The sequence below is a fragment of the Hyla sarda genome, chromosome 4, assembly GCF_029499605.1.
Source record: "Hyla sarda isolate aHylSar1 chromosome 4, aHylSar1.hap1, whole genome shotgun sequence".
In the NCBI taxonomy this organism is placed as follows: Eukaryota; Metazoa; Chordata; class Amphibia; order Anura; family Hylidae; genus Hyla; species Hyla sarda.
In genome coordinates this window covers 413,202,210-413,222,527 of record NC_079192.1, presented here as the reverse complement: position 1 = coordinate 413,222,527, position 20,318 = coordinate 413,202,210, and the positions used below count along the sequence as shown (strand labels likewise).

General features: G+C 46.1%; 1 protein-coding gene across 7 annotated transcripts in view; it reads left to right on the top strand.

Annotated features, from left to right (window-relative positions):
* Positions 1–20,318, top strand: part of DGKI (diacylglycerol kinase iota) — a 311,383-nt gene that overhangs the window by 194,207 nt on the left and 96,858 nt on the right. For all 7 annotated transcript variants that reach the window (XM_056517740.1, XM_056517742.1, XM_056517741.1 and 4 more), the window contains exons 15-17: positions 3,039–3,117; positions 9,121–9,176; positions 9,513–9,575. In XM_056517740.1, coding sequence (XP_056373715.1) covers positions 3,039–3,117; positions 9,121–9,176; positions 9,513–9,575 — 198 coding nt within the window. The remainder of the gene's footprint in view (positions 1–3,038; positions 3,118–9,120; positions 9,177–9,512; positions 9,576–20,318) is intronic.

Below are 20,318 nucleotides of genomic sequence, written 5' to 3'. Positions count from 1 at the left end.
GTGTTGTGTAGGTTTCTTTGTTGGTTTTAATTCCCTATAATTTATTTTCCACAGTATTTACTAAGGTTTCCCTACATTTTCCACTTTCCCTACATTTTGCTTATTTTTTTACACATGTTCTGATCTGTCTGGTTTTCCTCAGCTGAAATCCACCACATTTTCTGTGGAAACCTTAGTAAATATGTTGGGTTCTTGTGAAAATGTCGGGAACACGCCCCTTTTCGGTGACCACGCCCCCTTCCCCAACCGCCACCGCCAAATCCTGACCGGTCACGACACGTTCTTACCCAATCACTCTTTGTCCATTTACTTCTGAGAATTGACCACAGGGTCGCAGTATGATTGAGATTTGGGGAGTTTTCTGGCCATGGACCCAAAATCCCCAACATTTAGGGGTTAATTCCATCTGCCCCATACACCTCACATCGCACCCCCGTGTGCCACGGGGGTGCGATGTGAGGTGTATGGGGCAGATGGAATTAACCCCTAAATGTTCGGGATTTTGGGTCCATGGCCAGAACACACTCAGTACAAATAACGGACGTTAAAATGACGGGCGCTAACGGATGTCATTTGTGAACATCCGTCATGAGACGTCATTACTGCCGTCACAACTAATGTCCGTTAGTCATAACGAGCCTTAACGGGTGAACAAAAAATCCCATAGACTTGAATGGCATGTTTTGACAGACATTTAAAAAAATTTTTGATGGGAGTTGGAAATGGGGAAGATGTCTGATCGCTGGCGTTCTGCTGCTGATCTCCCACAGCACCCGACATTCTAAACAAAATGGGGTTTTCCAGCGGCAGTGGTCGTGACGTTACGCCACGCCCCCTCCATTCATGTCTATGGGAGGGGGCGTGTCTGACGACACGCCCCCTCCCATGGACATGAATGGAGGAGGCGTGACGTCACATCACGATGGGGCGTGGCCGTGATATCACGATCATGGCCTCCGGTTCCGAGTGTTCAGAACAAAATGTTCAGAACGCTGGAGCACCGGAGTACCCCTTTAATCCTAAAAAATCTGGTAGACAAACAAAAACAAAAAAAAATCCTGATAAACTCCAAGAACTGATAAGGTAAGAACGGGTTGTGACCAGTCAGGGTTTGGCCCAGAAGCCGATATCCAGCATGGAGAACTGCAAAAGTCTTCAAAAAGAGGGAGGGTCAACACTGTACATATTAAAGTGTACCTGTCGTCAACAAAAACTTTTTATATAATGTAGATAAGACCATTATATGTATATTTGTAATATACATTGGTTAAAAAATGTGTATATTTTTGTCCCTGCAGCTATTGCATGTGTGTCTCGATGAGGAGACCAAATACAGGAAGTGAGGGTGGACAAGCGGGACTCTGTACTCTAACAAAAAGCAGGACAGTGTGCACTGAGGCTCTATAACATGCGCCGGACTCATACATCAGGATGATTGACAAGCCAGGAATCTGCACACATCCCTGCTTGTCCCGCCCTCACTTCCTGTTTTTGGACTCCTCATAGAGACACACAGACAATAGCTGCAGGGACAGCATTTTTTCACTGAAAAATATACACAATTTTTAACCAATGTATATTACAAATGTACATATAATGGTATTATCTACATTACATAAAAAGTTTTAGTTGACGACAGGAACACTTTAAGTATTTGCATAAAATTGACGCATATGTCAATAAAAGTTTAAAAACGTATGAAATGCTTCTAATTGCACTTCAGTAACCATTGAAACCGCTGACTAAAAGATCTAAAAATAAATAAAACAGAAAACTTGATAAAGAAAAACTACCTTTTTGACCGTGACTGTAAGGGGGACCAGCTTGCCTTTAGCTTAGTAAAAGGCCGTCAGAGGCTGAAATGTTGCTTTAAGCATTGTAACATAATGATGTAAATCATTGCGCTAATAATAAGTCCTAAATTCTTAGAGCTGTACTCACTATTCTGCTGGTGAGGTCACTGTTTACATACATCACGTTACTTATCCTATACTGATCCTGAGTTATATCCTGTATTATACTCCAGAGCTGTACTCACTATTCTGCTGGTGAGGTCACTGTTTACATACATCACGTTACTTATCCTATACTGATCCTGAGTTATATCCTGTATTATACTCCAGAGCTGTACTCACTATTCTGCTGGTGAGGTCACTGTGTACATACATTACATTACTTATCCTGTACTGATCCTGAGTTATATCCTGTATTATACCCCAGAGCTGTACTCACTATTCTGCTGGTGGGGTCACTGTGTACATACATTACATTACTTATCCTGTACTGATCCTGAGTTATATCCTGTATTATACTCCAGAGCTGTACTCACTATTCTGATGGTGAGGTCACTGTGTACATACATTACATTATTATCCTGTACTGATCCTGAGTTATATCCTGTATTATACTTCAGAGCTGTACTCACTATTCTGCTGATGAGGTCACTGTGTACATACATTACATTACTTATCCTGTACTGATCCTGAGTTATATTCTGTATTATACTCCAGAGCTGTACTCACTATTCTGCTGGTGAGGTCACTGTGTACATACATTACATTACTTATCCTGTACTGATCCTGAGTTATATTCTGTATTATACTCCAGAGCTGTACTCACTATTCTGCTGGTGGGGTCACTGTGTACATACATTACATTACTTATCCTGTACTGATCCTGAGTTATATCCTGTATTATACTCCAGAGCTGCACTCACTATTCTGCTGGTGAGATCACTGTGTACATACATTACATTATTATCCTGTACTGATCCTGAGTTATATCCTGTATTATACTCCAGAGCTGTACTCACTATTCTGCTGGTGAGGTCACTGTGTACATACATTACATTACTTATCCTGTACTGATCCTGAGTTATATCCTGTATTATACTCCAGAGCTGCACTCACTATTCTGCTGGTGAGGTCACTGTGTACATACATTACATTACTTATCCTGTACTGATCCTGAGTTATATCCTGTATTATACTCCAGAGCTGCACTCACTATTCTGCTCTCTTGCCTGTTTGTTCTTTCAGCTTCCACTAAACGTATTTAATAATTACTTCAGTCTGGGATTCGATGCACACGTCACCTTGGAGTTTCACGAGTCTAGAGGTGAGTGACGGGTAATAGTCAGTGGGCAGACCGCCGCCTCGTGTAGGGGTCCTCCAGCCCCAAGACATCTTATCCCCTATCCAAAGGATAGGGGATAGGATGTCTGATCGTGGGGGTCCCGCCGCTGGGGTCCCCCGCAATATAGCATGCAGCACCTACCTGTAAGTACTGCCGGAAGCGCTGGAGGCTATCAGTCTTATGCCTCCCGACCACGGGGATGGAATATCGTGACGTCACGACTCCGCCCCCGTGTGACGTCACGCCCCGCCTTCTCAATGCAAGTCTGTGGAAGGGGCCGTGACGGCCGTCACGCCCCCTCCCACAGACTTGCATTGAGGGGGCGGGGCGTGACGTCACACGGGGGCGGAGTCATGACATCAGTGACCAGATATTTTACATACAGACCGCACTTCGTCACCGCAACTTCATCACTGAAATGATTCCCTAATTCTGCCGACATTTCCTATGAGTCCTCTGGCTTTGCCGAGAGAGGGGATGGAGTCTGATCACTGCACCTGGTCATCTACTTAGGCTGCAGGTGCTGAAGATCAACCAGATGATTAGACTCATACGTGGGTTTTGGTCAGTTCACACTTTATGTAGTTTTGATGGGTTTTCTTTTTCAGAGTGTGCTAGAAATATTGCCAAGAGGCAAAGTGTTTTGACCTATAATGACAATTGAGAAGTTTTATGAAGATTTGAAGTCTTTAGGCTGTGTTCAAACATTAAATTAGCAGCAGTATACAGATCGAGCTGGAGGGGAGGTGTATAACGATTATATATCCTGATCCCATAAAAATAGCAGCAGTATACAGATAGAGCTGGAGGGGAGGTGTGTAACTACTGTATATCCTGATCCCATAGAGATAGCAGCAATATACAGATAGACCTAGAGGGGAGGTGTGTAACCACTATATATCCTGATCCCATAAAGATAGAAGCAACAGTATACAGATAGAGCTGGAGGGGAGATCATAACTGCTATATATCCTGATCCCATAGAGATAGCAGCAGTATACAGATAGAGCTGGAGGGGAGGAGTATAACTACTTTATATCCTGATCTCATAGAGATAGCAGCAGTATACAGATAGAGCTGGAGGGGAGGTGTGTAACTACTATATATCCTGATCTCATAGAGATAGCAGCAGTATACAGATAGAGCTGGAGGGAAGGTGTATAACTACCATATATCCTGATCCCATAGAGATAGCAGCAGTATACAGATAGAGCTGGAGGGGAGGTTTGTAACTACTATATATCCTGATCCCATAGAGATAGCAGCAGTATACAGATAGAGCTGGAGGGGAGGTGTGTAACTACTATATATCCTGATCTCATAGAGATAGCAGCAGTATACAGATAGAGCTGGAGGGAAGGTGTATAACTACCATATATCCTGATCCTATAGAGATAGCAGCAGTATACAGATAGAGCTGGAGGGGAGGTGTATAACTACTATATATCCTGATCCTATAGAGATAGCAGCAGTATACAGAGAGAGAGAGCTGGAGGGGAGGTGTATAACTACTATATATCCTGATCCCATAAAGATAACAGCAGGAATATACAGATAGAGCTGGAGTGGAGATGTATACTACTATATATCCTGATTCTATAGAGATAGCAGCAGCAGTATACAGATAGAGATGGAGGGGGAGGTTTATAACTGCTATATATCCTGATCCTATGGAGATTGCAGCAGCAGTATACAGGTAGAGATGGAGGGGGAGGTTTATAACTGCTATATATCCTGATCCTATGGAGATTGCAGCAGCAGCATACAGATAGAGCCAATTACTTTGTGATCATCTTATTTTTATATAAACTTTGAGACATTCTCTGACTTATAACAAAGTGTTTTTACTTTCTGAATTCCCCGCCCTCCGGTATCATCTAGTCTGATTCCTCCGGAGAACGATGAATTAGCTGTTTGATGCGAGCGCCAAATTGTTCTCTCGCATTCCCGTAATTACCCTGACAGGCGCAGGACAGTGAGTGACGGTCGGGCCGATGAGACGCTGACGTCCCATTAATAAGGTGTCACTCTGCTCTGATTCACACAGTAAACTTTACATTCTGCGCAATTTTTGTCTGGCAGCGTCGGTGATTCCGGCAGCATTTATGTCGCCGTTTACATCGCTGAGGCTTACGGTTTTAAAGGGGTACTCCCGTGGAAAACTTTTTATTTTTTTTAAATCAACTGGTGCCAGAAAGTTAATCAGATTTGTAAATCACTTCTATTAAAAAATCTTAATCCTTCCAGTACTTTTTAGGGGCTGTATACTAAAGAGAAATCCAAAATAGAAATGCATTTCCTCTGATGTCCTGACCACAGTGCTCTCTGCTGACCTCTGCTGTCCATTTTAGGGACTGTTCAGAGAAGCATATGTTTGCTATGGGGATTTTCTCCAGTTCCTAAAATGGACAGCAGAGGTCAGCAGAGAGCACTGTGGTCATGCCATCAGAGGAAATGCATTTCTTTTTTTGATTCCTCTTTAGTATACAGCCCCTAAAAAGTACTGGAAGGATTAAGATTTTTTAATAGAAGTGATTTACAAATCTGTTTAACTTTCTGGCACCAGTTGATTTAAAAAAAAAAGTTTTCCACGGTAGTACCCCTTTAAGTGGTCTCAAACTGTGGCCCTCCAGATGTTGCCAAGTGTCAACTCCCAGCATGCCCGGACAGCCATTGGCTGGGACCTTTGGGGAGTCAGGCCTGGACTAGATTGTCCTATTAGATCAGTGGTCTCAAACTGTTGCCCTCCAGATGTTGCCAAACTTCAACTACCAGCAGGCCGGACAGCCGTTGGCTGTCCGGGCATGCTGGGAGTTGAAGTTTGGCAACATCTGGAGGGCCACAGTTTGAGACCACTGCTTTAAAGCATTAGAATACAATATAGTTGATTTCTGCCCGAAAACAGTGCCACTCCTATACACAGGTTGGGTTGTGGTACTGCACTTAGCCTTTCTCAGGAGACACCATAAAAATCCTAAGGCCGGTGAAAATGATGGCTGCAAGTTCCGGCTCCGACTGTTGTTCTGATGACCCAAACTGACAGCTGGAGGCCCGCCATAAAAATAGATAAAAAGGCAGAGTGATGTACATTAAAAATGCGAAAACCGTTTTCGAATATCTTGTATCCAGGCTGAGATATGATCATGTGAAGTTACAGGCCTGAAGCCTGAGGCTGCACTACTGAGAAAGTTTTATTAATATTGGAAAACCTGGCTGGGATCTAAACTAATCACCTCTACACCTATATCACAACTATACACCAATATCTACATCCTGCCTGGCTTCTATAGGGACAATTTATAAATGGGGACATTAGTTTACTTGAGTGTCTCGGTAGTGCAGCCTCAGGATTCAGGCCTGAAACTTCAATTGCTTATATCTCAGCCTAGCAGTAAGATATCAACAAGCGGTTTTCAGGTTTATAGTGAGCAATGAAGGGCCTTGTTGTGTGTATATATATATATATATATATATATATATATATATGCCCATCTGGTACTCAAGGTCTCTTATATCAGACAAGGATCCTGATGGCGGTGAAGCGGCGGTCACCACTCCGTGTATTAAGACATCTCGGAGGCCGCTCTGCTCGTGGTGACGGAGCCGCGTATCGTCTCATTCAGTATTTTATGCATTCTGCCCGTAAAGCCATGTTCATTTTTCACTCCGATTTATTGGTTTGTCGTCTTTGTTGGTGCCGGCTGGAAATTGGTTACATTTGTGTGTAATGGAGCGGAGCCCGAGCCCTTCAAGTGCATAATGCAGCCGGAGCGCGGCTCATTACACACTGTGACGCAGGCTTCTGCTGTGTGTGTACGAGGAGTCACAACAGAGCTGGGCACTACACAGGGGTTGTTTATCTATCTGTCTATCTATATATCTATCTCATCTCTATCTATCTATCCATCTATCTCATCTCTATCTATCTCATATCTATCTATCTATCTATCTCATATCTATCTATCCCATATCTATCTATCTCATCTCTATCTATCTATCTCATCTCTATCTATCTATCTATCTATCTAGCTCATCTCTATCTATCTATCTATCTATCTATCTATCTTTCTATCTATCTATCTATCTATCTATCTCATATCTATTTATCTTTCTATCTCATCTCTATCTATCTCATATCTATCTATATATCTATTTATCTATCTATCTATCTATCTATCTATCTATCTATCTCATATCTATCTATCTATCTATCCCATATCTATCTATCTCATCTCTATCTATCTATCTATCTCATCTCTATCTATCTATCTATCTATCTATCTATCTATCTCATCTCTATTTATCTATCTATCTTTCTATCTATCTATCTATCTATCTCATATCTATCTATCTTTCTATCTCATATCTATCTATCTCATATCTATCTATATATCTATTTATCTATCTATCTATCTATCTATCTCATATCTATCTATCTATCTATCTATCCCATATCTATCTATCTATCTATCTATCTATCTCATATATATCTATCTCATATCTATCTATTTATCTATCTCATATCTATCTATCTATCTCATATCTATCTATCTCATATCTATCTATCTATCTCATATCTATCTATCTATCCCATATCTATCTATCTATCTATCTATCTATCTCATATATATCTATCTCATATCTATCTATCTATCTATCTCATATCTATCTATCTCTCTCTCTCTCTCTCTCTCTCTCTGTCTCTCTATCTCTCTCTCTCTCTCTATCTATCTATCTATCTCATATCTATCTATCTATCTCATATCTATTTATCTCATATCTATCTATCTATCTCATATCTATCTATCTATCTCATATCTATCTATCTCATATCTATCTATATCATATCTATCTATCTCATATCTATCTACCTCATATCTAAAAAAAAAAAAAAACTCCCCCACAGCCCTCGTTAATCCTTTTATTGACATTTAAAAAAAAACACTGGTCATCGTCACAATCCACCGAATCTGACGTAGTCTTCCGCATTCACGTATATGAAATGAAAAGGGAAAAAAAAAGGTTAGTACATTTTTGGCGCTCTCCCCTAGGGTTTTCCTAAACAGGGAGCCTCCAATTGTTGACATCTGCCTACTGTATCCTGTATATACAGTCATCTATAGACAGCTGTATATACAGGATAGCGCACAAAGACTTAACCCAGAACTGCTCAGTTGCAGCGTGTGTTAACTCTTTCCTTGCTGGACACCTGTATAGTATACATAGGTACACTATGCACCCCTGTATACTATACAGCCAGCGGAGGTAAGTACTGATGCTCTGCACCCTGTATATGTATATGCTATACTTCACTCCTTACACTCCGTGGGCCGGGACCCCTGCATCTGACCCATGGAGTGGTACCTGAAGGCAGTGAAAAAATTGCCACAGGGTCCAAAAATGACGCCACACACCAGCAAAAACGCAGGAAAAAGCTGTGACAGTTGTTCTGGTCTTTTTGCTGGTGGACAAAAAAACCTCAATGGAATCCGAGGCTCAAAGCAATAGAACAAAATCCCTGTGTCCACTTTTACTGTGAGGTGCAGATGAAGTGTACAAGTAGAACTGTGTGGAGATTTAGAACTTTGCACAAAATTGATTAAGTGCCTTGCACAAGTATGATAAATTTGGTGCACCAAAGTAAGACCAACCGAAATCAAAACTTCTACCTACACCAACATTGATAAATTTCCCCCAATTCATAGCATTCAGAATATTGGGCAGACAAGATGGGCCAAATGGTTGTCATCTGGCGACACTTTCTGTTTCTTTATGTAATTACAATGATCAGACAGCAGAGGGCAGCAGAGTACAGTAAATGTACCCATAGAGCTGCACAGTCTTCTCCTGTGTATATAGAGATAATACTGATGATATTATTATGGTTTTGCCTGCAGCCGCGTCCTCGCTGAGATATAATGTAGAACGTTCTCAGACTGTGATTTTTTTATGGTAAATCTAAAAAATGTCGTCTTTTCTTTGCAGAAGCGAATCCAGAAAAATTCAACAGTCGCTTTCGCAACAAGATGTTCTATGCAGGGGTAAGTGTCCTGTCACCTTCGCTAGAAGACCAGAGTTTCCCAACCGGTTCGCCTCCAGCTGTTGCAAAATTACAACTCCCAGCATGCCTTCGGCTGTCCGGGCATGCTGGGAGTTGTGGTTTTGCAACAGCTGGAGGCACCCTGGTGTACACAGAAGCCACAGGAGCTATCTGTAAACAGCTAGTATTCTCAAGGCAGTGAGCTCCCCCTACTGGTGGTGTAATGAAAAGCATCCGGCAATGAACAAGCAGTGCTGCAGTGAAAAGCATGGAGGGCACGAGCAGTTCTAACCTTTTGGCATCAAATTTCCTAATGTTCCGTCTCTTTCTCTTTAAGGCCGCCTTCTCCGACTTTTTACAGAGGAGCTCTAGAGATTTATCCAAACATGTGAAAGTGGTGGTGAGTGCCAACATTTTCCTCATTTCACTTAAGGCCCCATTCACACTACGCATTTTCCCAACGGAATCCGGAAAACATGGTGCATCTGCCGCAGAAATTCCGTCCCGAAAGAATGAACATGTTCACTCTACGGAGATGGCGCATTTCCGAGCGGTCCTAGCGCCGGCTTGTTCTGTCAGTGCCCGCTATAAATGGATATTTACGTCCTGCACATTAAGCGACTGCAGGCGCTGCGATAGCTTCATGCGCGTCGTGTCTTGGCTGCTATCAAAAGCCGCCATTAACCCTTCAGATGCCATGATTAATACTGATCACGACATCTGAAGCATATCGGGGGCTTTGAAAAACTCATCAGACCACTCGCAGCATGATTGTGGGGGTCCGATGCTGGGGTCTCCTCACCTTCTTCATGCCCCTCCTATGCAGTCTTCTGCTGAAAGGTAGACCAGAGAAGTAGATCAAAGATAATACTGATCAGTGCAATGCCTATGCATAGCTCTAAACAGTATAAGCAATCTAAAGATTGCTATAAAGAGACTCCTATGAAGACATTAAAACATTTAAAATAAATAGAAAAAAAAGAAGAAAGTTAAAGGGGTATTCCATGGAAAAAAAACTTTTTTTTTTTCATATCAGCTGGATCCAGAAAGTTAAACAGATTTGTAAATTACTTCTATTAAAGAATCTTAATCTTACCAGTACTTGCTGAAGTTGAATTGTTCTTTTTTGTATGACAACAGTGCTATCTGCTGACACCTCTGTCTGTCTCAGGAACTGTCCAGAGTAGCAGAAACTCCCCATAGAAAACCTCTCCTGTTCTGGACAGTTCCTGAGACAGACAGAGGTGTCAGCAGAGAGCACTGTTGTCAGACAGAAAAGAACGACTCAACTTCGGCAGCTGATATGTACTGGTAGGCTTAAGAGAGAAGCAATTTACAAATCTGTTTAAAGGGGTACTCCGCCCCTAGACATCTTATCCCCTATCCAAAGGATAAGGGATAAGATGTCAGATCGCCGGGGTCCCGCTGCTGGGGACCCCGGGGATCGCCGCTGCGGCACCGCGCTATCATTACTGCGCAGAGCTAGATCGCTCTGTGCGTAATGACGGGCGATACAGGGGACGGAGCAGCGTGACATCATGGCTTCACTCCTCATGACATCACGGCCCGTCCCCTTAATGCAAGTCTATGGCAGGGGGCGTGACGACCGCCACGCCCCCTCCCATAGACTTGTATTGACGGGGCGGGCCGCGATGTCACGAGGGGCGGAGCCATGACGTAACAATGCTCCGGCCCCTGTATTGCCCGTCATTACGTGCAGAGCGATGATAGCGCGGTGCCGCAGCGGCGATCCCCGGGGTCCCCAGCAGCGGGACCCCGCGGCGATCTGACATCTTATCCCTTATCCTTTGGATAGGGGATAAGATGTCAAGGGGCGGAGTACCCCTTTAACTTTCTGGAGCCAGTTGATATGAAATTTTTTTTTTCATGGAATACCCCTTCTTTAAAAAAAAAAAAAAAAAAACAGGGAATAAGCCCCTCCCCTAATAAAAATCCCCTAAAAAGAAAAAAAATTGCCGCTTTGTCCGATGTTCCAAAAAAAAGTGTAAAAAAGAAATCCCAAAACAATTAATGAACATTTTTTGTATCCTTGCGAATGCGTAAATGTACAAACTATTAAAATATATTGTTACTGGCCCCCGTATGGTGAACGGTATCAACGTATGAAAAAAGTAAAAAAAAAATGATGCTTTATGGTCACAAAAATGTAATAAAAAGTGATTATAAAGTCACATACACGCAAAAGTGGTACCAATAAAAAGTAAAGATCATGGCGCAAAAAATGAGCCCTCATACAGCCCCGTATATGGAAAAATGAGAAAGTTATAGGGGTCTATCCGGCTGGCATGAAAAAATTATCCCCGCATATAAGTTGTGGGGTGCCGATTGGGCAGCGGGGCTGTCATTCAAGCTCTTGAGTGTGGTGATTGCTATTGATCACGGCACTCGGTGGTTAATGGCGGACATCGGTAGTAATCAGATTTTTATACAAACACATGTAGATAGAGACCCCCTTTAAATGGCCAATCAGAGATCCTTGTTGCTGCAGAATGTGGTATCTAATCCTCGGATTTTAATACTTTTTAGCGTTCGGTTCCGCTTTAATTCCCCCGCACATAATAACAATTTTACTGCTCCCGTGTTATAGCTTAAGAAAATCCAGCGTCCTCTGCGGAAAGAACATGCGCCAATTTACTCCTTATATTGCCATTTTCTCTGCTCTGCTGGGCAGCGCCGGGCCGCGTGTAGAGAAGGAAAAAAACAATCTAGAGCCGAACACCAGATAATCACGTAGTAAAACATAAAAAAAATAGGGAAATGCGGAGCGAACGCAAAATCTGCTGATCAGCGGAGTATAATGAAAGCTAATGCCGTATTCGGGGCTGTACACCTGACCTAAAGGGGTACTCTGCTGCTGGACATCTTATTCCCTATTCAAAGGATAGGGGATAAGATGTCTGATAGCGGAGGTCCGATTGCTGGGGCAAACGCAGGGTTCCTGTGGCAGTGGTTGTGATGGCATGGCCATGCCCCCTTGTGATGTCAAGCCACGCCCCCTCCATTCATGTGTATGGGAGGGGGCGTGTCTGACGACACGCCCCCTCCCATACACATGAATGGAGGGGGCATGGCGTAACATCACCATCGTGGCTTCCGTCTCCGAACATTCAGAACAAAATGGTCAGAACGCTGTAGCACCGGAGTACCCCTTTAACCCGCCGTCGGCATTGTGGGTAAATGAACCGTGAATAGGCAGCTGATTCCTATTATTCCTCTATTAGGGAATATGGATGCAGCTCCCTGTATTTGAGTGCCTGCCATGTAATACTACATTCCTCCTGTAGTGGCCGCTGTATTATTGGCTGGTCAGTGGAGGTTTTAGAAACTTAGTTGTGCAGCGATCAGCTGATCACCTGACTGGCTTAAAGGGGTACTCCGGTGGAAAACTTTTTTTTTTTATGAACTGGTGCCAGAAAGTTGAACAGATTTGTAAATTACTTCTGTTAAAAAAAATCTTTATCCTTCCAGTACTTTTTAGCAGCTGTATGCTACAGAGGAAATTCTGTTCTTTTTGAATTTCTTTTTAGTCTTGTCCACAGTGCTCTCTGCTGACACTCTTTTTTATTATAAAAGTACAAAACACAAAACAAGTTCATTTCACTGTAACAAAATTAACAAAACTGAACATAAAAACAAACTATCCGTCTCAAAATAACAACTTAAACCTTCCTAACCGGCCAGCCCAGATAAACCAAAAATAAATGAATAAATAAATCATTACCTACTATAGTCCAACACACACACACACACACATACCTAATGAACATAAATAAAGCTTTCCTCGCTTGGATCAAAAACTAAAAATATCCAAACTAGGAAACATAACCACACTTCCCCCCCCCCCCAAAAACAAAAATATGGCTAGCTGCCTTAACAAAAATAATATAATACTATAATAACTGAAAACTGGTCCGACTGCCTTTCTCTCAAAATAATTATGACATTATATAAATAAATAAAAAAAAAAAAAAAAATTTAATAAAAATACAAAAAAATTCCCACTATACATAAAACCATACAGAATATACATACCAAAAAACAAAAAACAAATAAACAAAAAAAAAAAAAAAAAAATACATTTATAACACAGAAAAACAACCTATACTAAACTATCCCACCACCCCCTCTGGACATGGGTCAGAGTCCATAGGTCACAGTTTTTGTCCACAACTGACCCATACCAGACCCCCAAAATAGTACCCACTGCAACAGTCCAGTCCTGGGTACACACCACCACCACCCCCCCCCCAAAAAAAGAAACTCCTAAAATACACCCCTACCCACCTAATGTAAACAGAACAATATATACAAAACAATATATACATACTCTACAACAAAGCAATATTAACAGTACAATACACCAAAACCACAAGGCCCAAGTTTGGTTGCCTGCAAGCCCTTTACAATCCATCCATAGAAAACAAAACAAAAGGCTAAGGTGACATGCATAGCCCCCCACCAGGAAGAAGGATGGCAATCCTGATAAAATTAAATTTAAATTCCTCTCCCTATCAACCTCTAACCCTATCACTATCCCTTCATGAAACTGACCCTATACTCACCCTAAGATATATACACTATCCCTGGCCAAAATAAGGTACTTCACCTTAAGGGCCTAGTACCTAGGGCACATCAAAAGAAAAACCTCTCCATAGGAGAGAAGCCCTACTGGTACCAAGACTGCCATACTCCAAAGACCTGATCTTCCCGAGGTCACCAGTGATGTTCCTACAGACCTCCACCTCGGAGAGGACTTTCTGTTGGGTCGATACTAAGCACCGTGCACTCCACGTGTGGTACCTAACCACTAAACTAACTAAGAATAAAGTGCCCCGGTCTCGGCCACCCAGGGACCTGAATGCCCCATAAGCCCACTCCTGATAGGTAAGGCCGGCAAGTTGACTCCAGTTGATGGAAGCGCCCACCCGGTTGTAAACCCCTATATTAAAGGGACAATGAAGCAGGAAGTGGTCCATGCTTTCCAGCGTGTCCCCGCACTCTTCTCGGGGACATCCCCGGTCATCAGAGTTCCTACACTTCAGGTTGTCCCTTACATATAGCTTCCCCTGAAAGCAGCGCCAGGCCAAGTCCCAAAACTTCTGGGGGATCCTTTTCATGTTCAAAAGATACAACCCCACCCTCAGATCCCGACCTGGGCAGTCCCTGAGCGCCAGAGGCTTCTGGAAGTGGGTCAACAGAACCCGTTTGTCAAGGAACTGCCTTGACTGGGTCCTGATCTCCCACACTCCCAGACCCCACCGGCGTATCGCCTTCAGAGTCGGGGTAGCGTAAGCCGGAAGATATCCATGGGGTGTACGGAGGTCCTTCACTCGCCCTCCTCTCTCCGATTCCTGGAAGAAAGGCCGAAACCATTCCCTGCAGGAGAGTACCCACGGAGAAGCCCTCTCTGACCAGAGGTTTGCGATGTTAGCTTTCAAGAAGGTGTTCGTAAAGAACACCACAGGGTTTACCATAGATAAACCCCCTAGTCTCCTCGTGTGGTACATAACCTCCCTCTTGACTAGGTTCATCCTGTTCCCCCATAACAGTTGGAAAAACAGGCTGTAGATCCTAGTGTAGTAAGCCTCTGGCAAGATACATACACTGCCCAGATAGATAAACAAGGGGAGCAGGTATGATTTGATCAGGTGTACCCTTTCCCTGAGGGTCATAGACCAACCCTTCCACTGGTCCACCTTCTGAGCGGCATCCTGGAGCTTACCATCCCAGTTTTTGGTGGGATAATCATCTTGGCCGAATGTGATGCCTAAGACTTTTGCTGACTCTTGGGGCCCTGGAAGGGTGTCCGGGAGATCAAACGTGGGGTCTCCCCCTCCCAGCCAGAGACTCTCACACTTATCCCGGTTGATCTTAGACCCGGATGCCTCCGAGTAGCGGTCCACCTCCGACATCACCACATCGACCTCCTCTCTTGAGGAGACGAAAATAGTGACATCGTCAGCGTACGCCACCACTCTCTGGGCGACATCCAGCTCCGCCAGACTCATCCCGACCCCCGCCAACGGCCCACAATCTACCCTCCGGACGAAGGGATCGATTGCGAACACGTATAAAAGCGGGCTAAGAGGACAACCCTGACGGACTCCGGAACCCACCACAAAAGAGCGGCCAGACCACCCGTTCACCAGCGGGAAACTCTCTGCCCCTGCATACAAGATCTTAAGCCAATTAACAAAAGTAGTTGGTAAGCCATATCTCAGGAGGACGGACCATAGGTACTCGTGGTTCACCCGATCAAATGCTTTGGCCTGATCCAAGGACAGCAAGTACCCCTTCCAGAGACCTGCACTACTCCGCTCCACTGCCTCCCTGACACTAAGGACAGCACTTAAGGTGCTTCGGCCTGGAAAAGAGCAGTGCTGAGCCCCCGAAAGGAGCCGGGGTGCAAACTTCACCAGCCGATTAAACAATATCTTAGCCAGAAGCTTCCTGTCCGTATTGAGAAGAGCTATGGGTCTCCAATTCTCAATACGGCTAGGATCTTTACCCTTTGACAGAAGAATCAGGGCTGACCTCCTCATTGACTTTGGCAGAGTGCCCGAGGAGAGACACTCATTGAATACCTCAGTCAAGAGGGGAGCTAAAGACTCCTTAAAGGTCCTGTACCACTCGGATGTTAAGCCATCCGGACCTGGCGACTTCTTAGGGGCAAGCCCCTCGATCGCCATTCTCACTTCCTCTTCCCTGATTTCTTCTGCCAAAACATCAAGAGAGGGGTCTACCCCTTGCTCAGGAATGGTTTCAGTCAGGAAAACCGACATCCTGTCTCGATCTAGATCCTTCCTTCCCAAGAGGTGCGAGTAGAAGGATCTGACGACCTCCAAGATCCCTGATCTGGACCGATTCAGAGATCCTGTACTATCAATCAGTCCTGAAATGACTTTACTACTCACTGACATCTTACAGTTTATGGAAGGGTCGGGCGAGCGGTACTTCCCGAAATCCCTCTCAAAAACCAAAGATGTGTGCCTATCGTACTGAAACCTCATCAGCAAGGACTTCACTCTGGAGATATCCTCTCGGCTACCTCCAGTCGAGACGAGAAGCTCGAGTTTCCTCCTCAGACCCTGATACAGGCGGTACCTGTTCAGGGACCTGAGGCTCGAGAGCTGGCGGAAGAACCCCGCAACCCGCTTCTTGAATATCTCCCACCACTCTGACTTACTACTACATAGGCCCAGTAAAGGTACCTGGCTCTGAAGAAAATCCTCAAAGGACTGTCTTACTTCCGCTTCCTCCAGGAGGGACAAATTCAGCTTCCAATAACCTTTTCCCATCCGGGGGGTCTCTGAAACATTCAGGGAAAACAAAATCATACAGTGATCGGAGAACTCCACCTCAACCACGGACACTACGGAAGAGACAGCTTCCTCCTTTAAATAAAACCTATCTATCCTAGACCTGCGACTACCTTGATGATAGGTGAAACCCGTGTGGCCTGAGGGGCTCCGGATGTGGGCGTCCTCTAGGCGAGCTTCTCTAGCTATGCTAATCAGTGCCACACTATCGCAAGTCAGCGGACCATTGGAGCCTCTCCTATCTTGGGACCTCGTGACATTATTGAAGTCCCCTCCAAAGATCACTTGCCGACTCGTAAAAAGAAAGGGCTTAATCCTCATTAAGAGATCTTTACGGCCCCGCTTAGTTTGCGGGGCGTAGATGTTAATGAGCCGGAGCTCTTGTCCCTTCATGAAGACATCTAAGATCAGGCACCTCCCCATTTCTAATTCAATAACCCGTCGGCATTCAACAGGAGCGGTAAAAAGGACCGCCACCCCACTATACGGCTCAGCCGCAAGAGACCAGTGGGAGGGACCGCGCCTCCACTCTCTTCTGGCTTTTACCAGAGAGGCTAGATCTGACAACCTGGTCTCCTGTAAAAGGAAAATGTCGGCTTCAACACGGCCGAGAAAATCAAAGGCTGCGAATCTAGCCGTATCTGACTTTATACTGGCACAGTTAATAGATGCCAGCGTCAATGGGGTGAGTGCCGCCATACAGGGTGATTAAATTAGACGGCCACACCCTTTACTTTCTCTTTCCCTTCTTTTTTGCCCCCTCATCCCCCGAAGAAGACGAGAGGGCAGGACCACTCTTGGATCTTTTTTTACACTCCGATTGATCCATATGGTCCCCGTCTCTGTCCGGCTCCGGTCTAGCCCTGCCCTCTGAGGAAGGTGCCTCAACAGGACAGGGCCCAGTTCCCCCCAGAGGCTCCTTCTCCCTAGGCACCCCGTCCTCACCTTCCCCCTCCAAGGAGGGGGAGGAGATGGTATCGAGGACGAGGTATCGGTTTGACAGGTCAATCAGAGGGGGGGCAGTCAGGCTTCCGTTTTGGACCTGGCCCGTAGTACAAGGAACTTCAGAGGGCTCTGACCTCTTCTTTCTCCCTTTCCTTTTGCCCTTATCTTTCTTTTTGGGCCTCACCCCACTTTCCTCATCCACACTTTCATAGTGGGAGGAATCGGAAGGGTCGGCCATATTGCCTTTCTCTCTGTGAAGTCTCCTGATCTCCTCATCCAGCACGTTCTCTTCTAGGGCTTCAGCGGTTACAGGGCCAGCTTCAGGAGCAGGGGCTGAAGCTACCCCCGTCATCTGGGCACTCTCCAGCTCCCTACTCCTTCTACGATTTTCCTCCCGCCTTAGTTTGGCGGGGCCCTTTTTCCTCCTCACTAGCCCTGTTGCGCCCCCATCCCTGCCCGTACCCTCCCCAGCCGAGGCAACTTCGCAGCTCTCCTCAGCCGGAGCGGCCGCCGCACGGGCGAAGGCGCTAGGACAACGGCTAAAAGGGTGCCCGAGGACACCACACAGGTGGCACCGGATCTGCCTACAGGATGCAGCCAGATGACCCACCCCACCACACAAAGCGCAGACCTGCACAGTACAGGCTGCGCTAAAGTGGGTGGGGCTGCCACACCTGTGACAGACCTTGGGTTGCCCCTGGTAGAAGACCTGGATCCTATCGCGTCCAAGGAAGGCGGCTGACGGAATGTGGGCAACTGTACTCCCTGAACGCTTGAGTTTGACGGAAAACGTCCAGGCCCCGGACCAGATCCCGTGCTCATCCAAGTTTTTCTTGGGCATATCCGTCACATCCCCATACCGACCAAGCCAGGTCATAATGTCATAACAAGAAAGTGACTCGTTACGGGTCAAAACGGTAACTTTCTTGACAGAGTTCTGACGGGAAATCGCCTTGACGGCAAAATCCCGCCAGCCGGGCTCGTTCTTTGCCACTTCGTAGTTTGACCAGAAGAGTTCGAGACCCTCTGGCCGTACGAAACTGACATCAAACTCGGATGAACCGTAGGGGTGAATGAGGGCAAAGATGTCACTTGCCCTGAATTCCATCTGAAGGAGGAGCTCAACCACTTTAGAGCGAGGTGGGCACGCATCCTCGCCCCTCCAAATCAGACGGACCACATTCCTACGGTTACTGTCCTGCCCGGTTGTCGGGAGGGACCAGACCACCTCCCCATTCCGCTCTCGGAAAGCCCCCAAACCGTGCCTCTCTATCCAGAAAGACAGGTCGACCTCACCCCTTCCCTCTACCTGGATCGACCTGTCGCCCCTGTGTAAAGCCTCCAGGAGGCGCTGTTGCAAGTGGCCTCCAGAGCCGGACAGAGATGGGGACCCCCCTGAACCCCCGGCAGTGACATTGGCATAGCTCCTAGAAGCAGTCACTACCGGGGGGGGCAGCCAGACCAGACCCAGACCCAGAACCGTCAGTACAGCCACTCACACCACTACTCCCATCTTTATTCCCATTCATACCCGACTTTCCACTCTTACCACTACTAGTCCCACCATCATTCACTCCACTTACACTCCCACATGCACTCCTCTCATCCACAACACTACTACACTCAGCATTCTCACATCCTCCTCTCATTACCTGCCTAACAGATTCTGGGCTGGCTGGGACTTGTAGTATAGCTGGTTTAATAATGTTCTTTGCTGTCTTAGCTGTTGCTGGGGTTGACGCCAAGGGCTCCTCCTCCATGGGCGATGTCCCTTCTGGAGTCTGGAGCTGCCCCCCCGGGCGCACCCCAGCTCCGCCCACACTCTCTGACACGCAGGGAATCCCCACCGTGCCAGCTGTGCCCGTCCGCACGGGCTCTGCAGCAGACTCTGACGCCCGGACACTCCCCTCCCTCACAGAGGAGTGCCCCGCAGCGCCCACAGAACATATAGTACTCGGAGGACCGCCCCCCGAGCACCTGGACCCACCATTCTCTGCCAACGGTGCCTGGACACTCCCCCCCCTCACAGGGGAGTGCCCCGCAGCGCCGGTAATGCCCACAGCACTCGGGGAACCGCCCCCCGAGCACGCGGCGGCATAGCTTGCCTCGCCACTTCCCACCATGAGCCCATCCTGCCCCTCCCTACCGGCAGGATGGGTGGGCTTCACATCTATTGCGCCTACAGCCTTTTCAGACGCCATGCTGTACCCCCCTTGCTGGCCCCGGTCCATGACAGGAACGGGGTCTGGCAGTTTGGGGGGCCCAGCAGCCTGAACCAACTTCACAGCTGGCCCAGACTGCTTGAATGAATGAAAAACAAAAGATACCGTTTCTTGAACTTTCTGCTTCTTCCTTTTCTTCACTACATCATTCTTGCCAAGATCTTCACCAAAGGCAAAATCCTCAAAGCGGGTAGGTGACTCCTGCTGCACAATAGCTCTCAGCAAACCCCCACTAGCTGCGTCCTCTTCACAGCTATCCTCCATCTCCCCATCACTGGAAGGTAACGCCACTTGATAGGGCTCTGGGTAGCTATCTTGGGGGGGCTGGGGGTCACATGCACCAGGGGCAGCATCCCCCTCACTCTCCACAGCTTCACCTGACTCTCCATCACCTTCCTCCTCTCCATCTTCCTCCTCACTGCTGTCCTCATGGCTGTCTGCACATGCATGCGGGTTTTTAAATCTTTCATTGTTAGCAAGTTTTTCCTTAAAGAACCCTGCATCCTCAGCAATGTTCCTTCTGGCCTCCTCCACCTCAGCCACCTTTGCCTTAAGAGCCCGCACCTGAGCATTAAACTTCTGCCTCTTACCTGCAGAGGCATTGTCAGCCTGGTAGCGTGAAAACTTCAGGTCTTC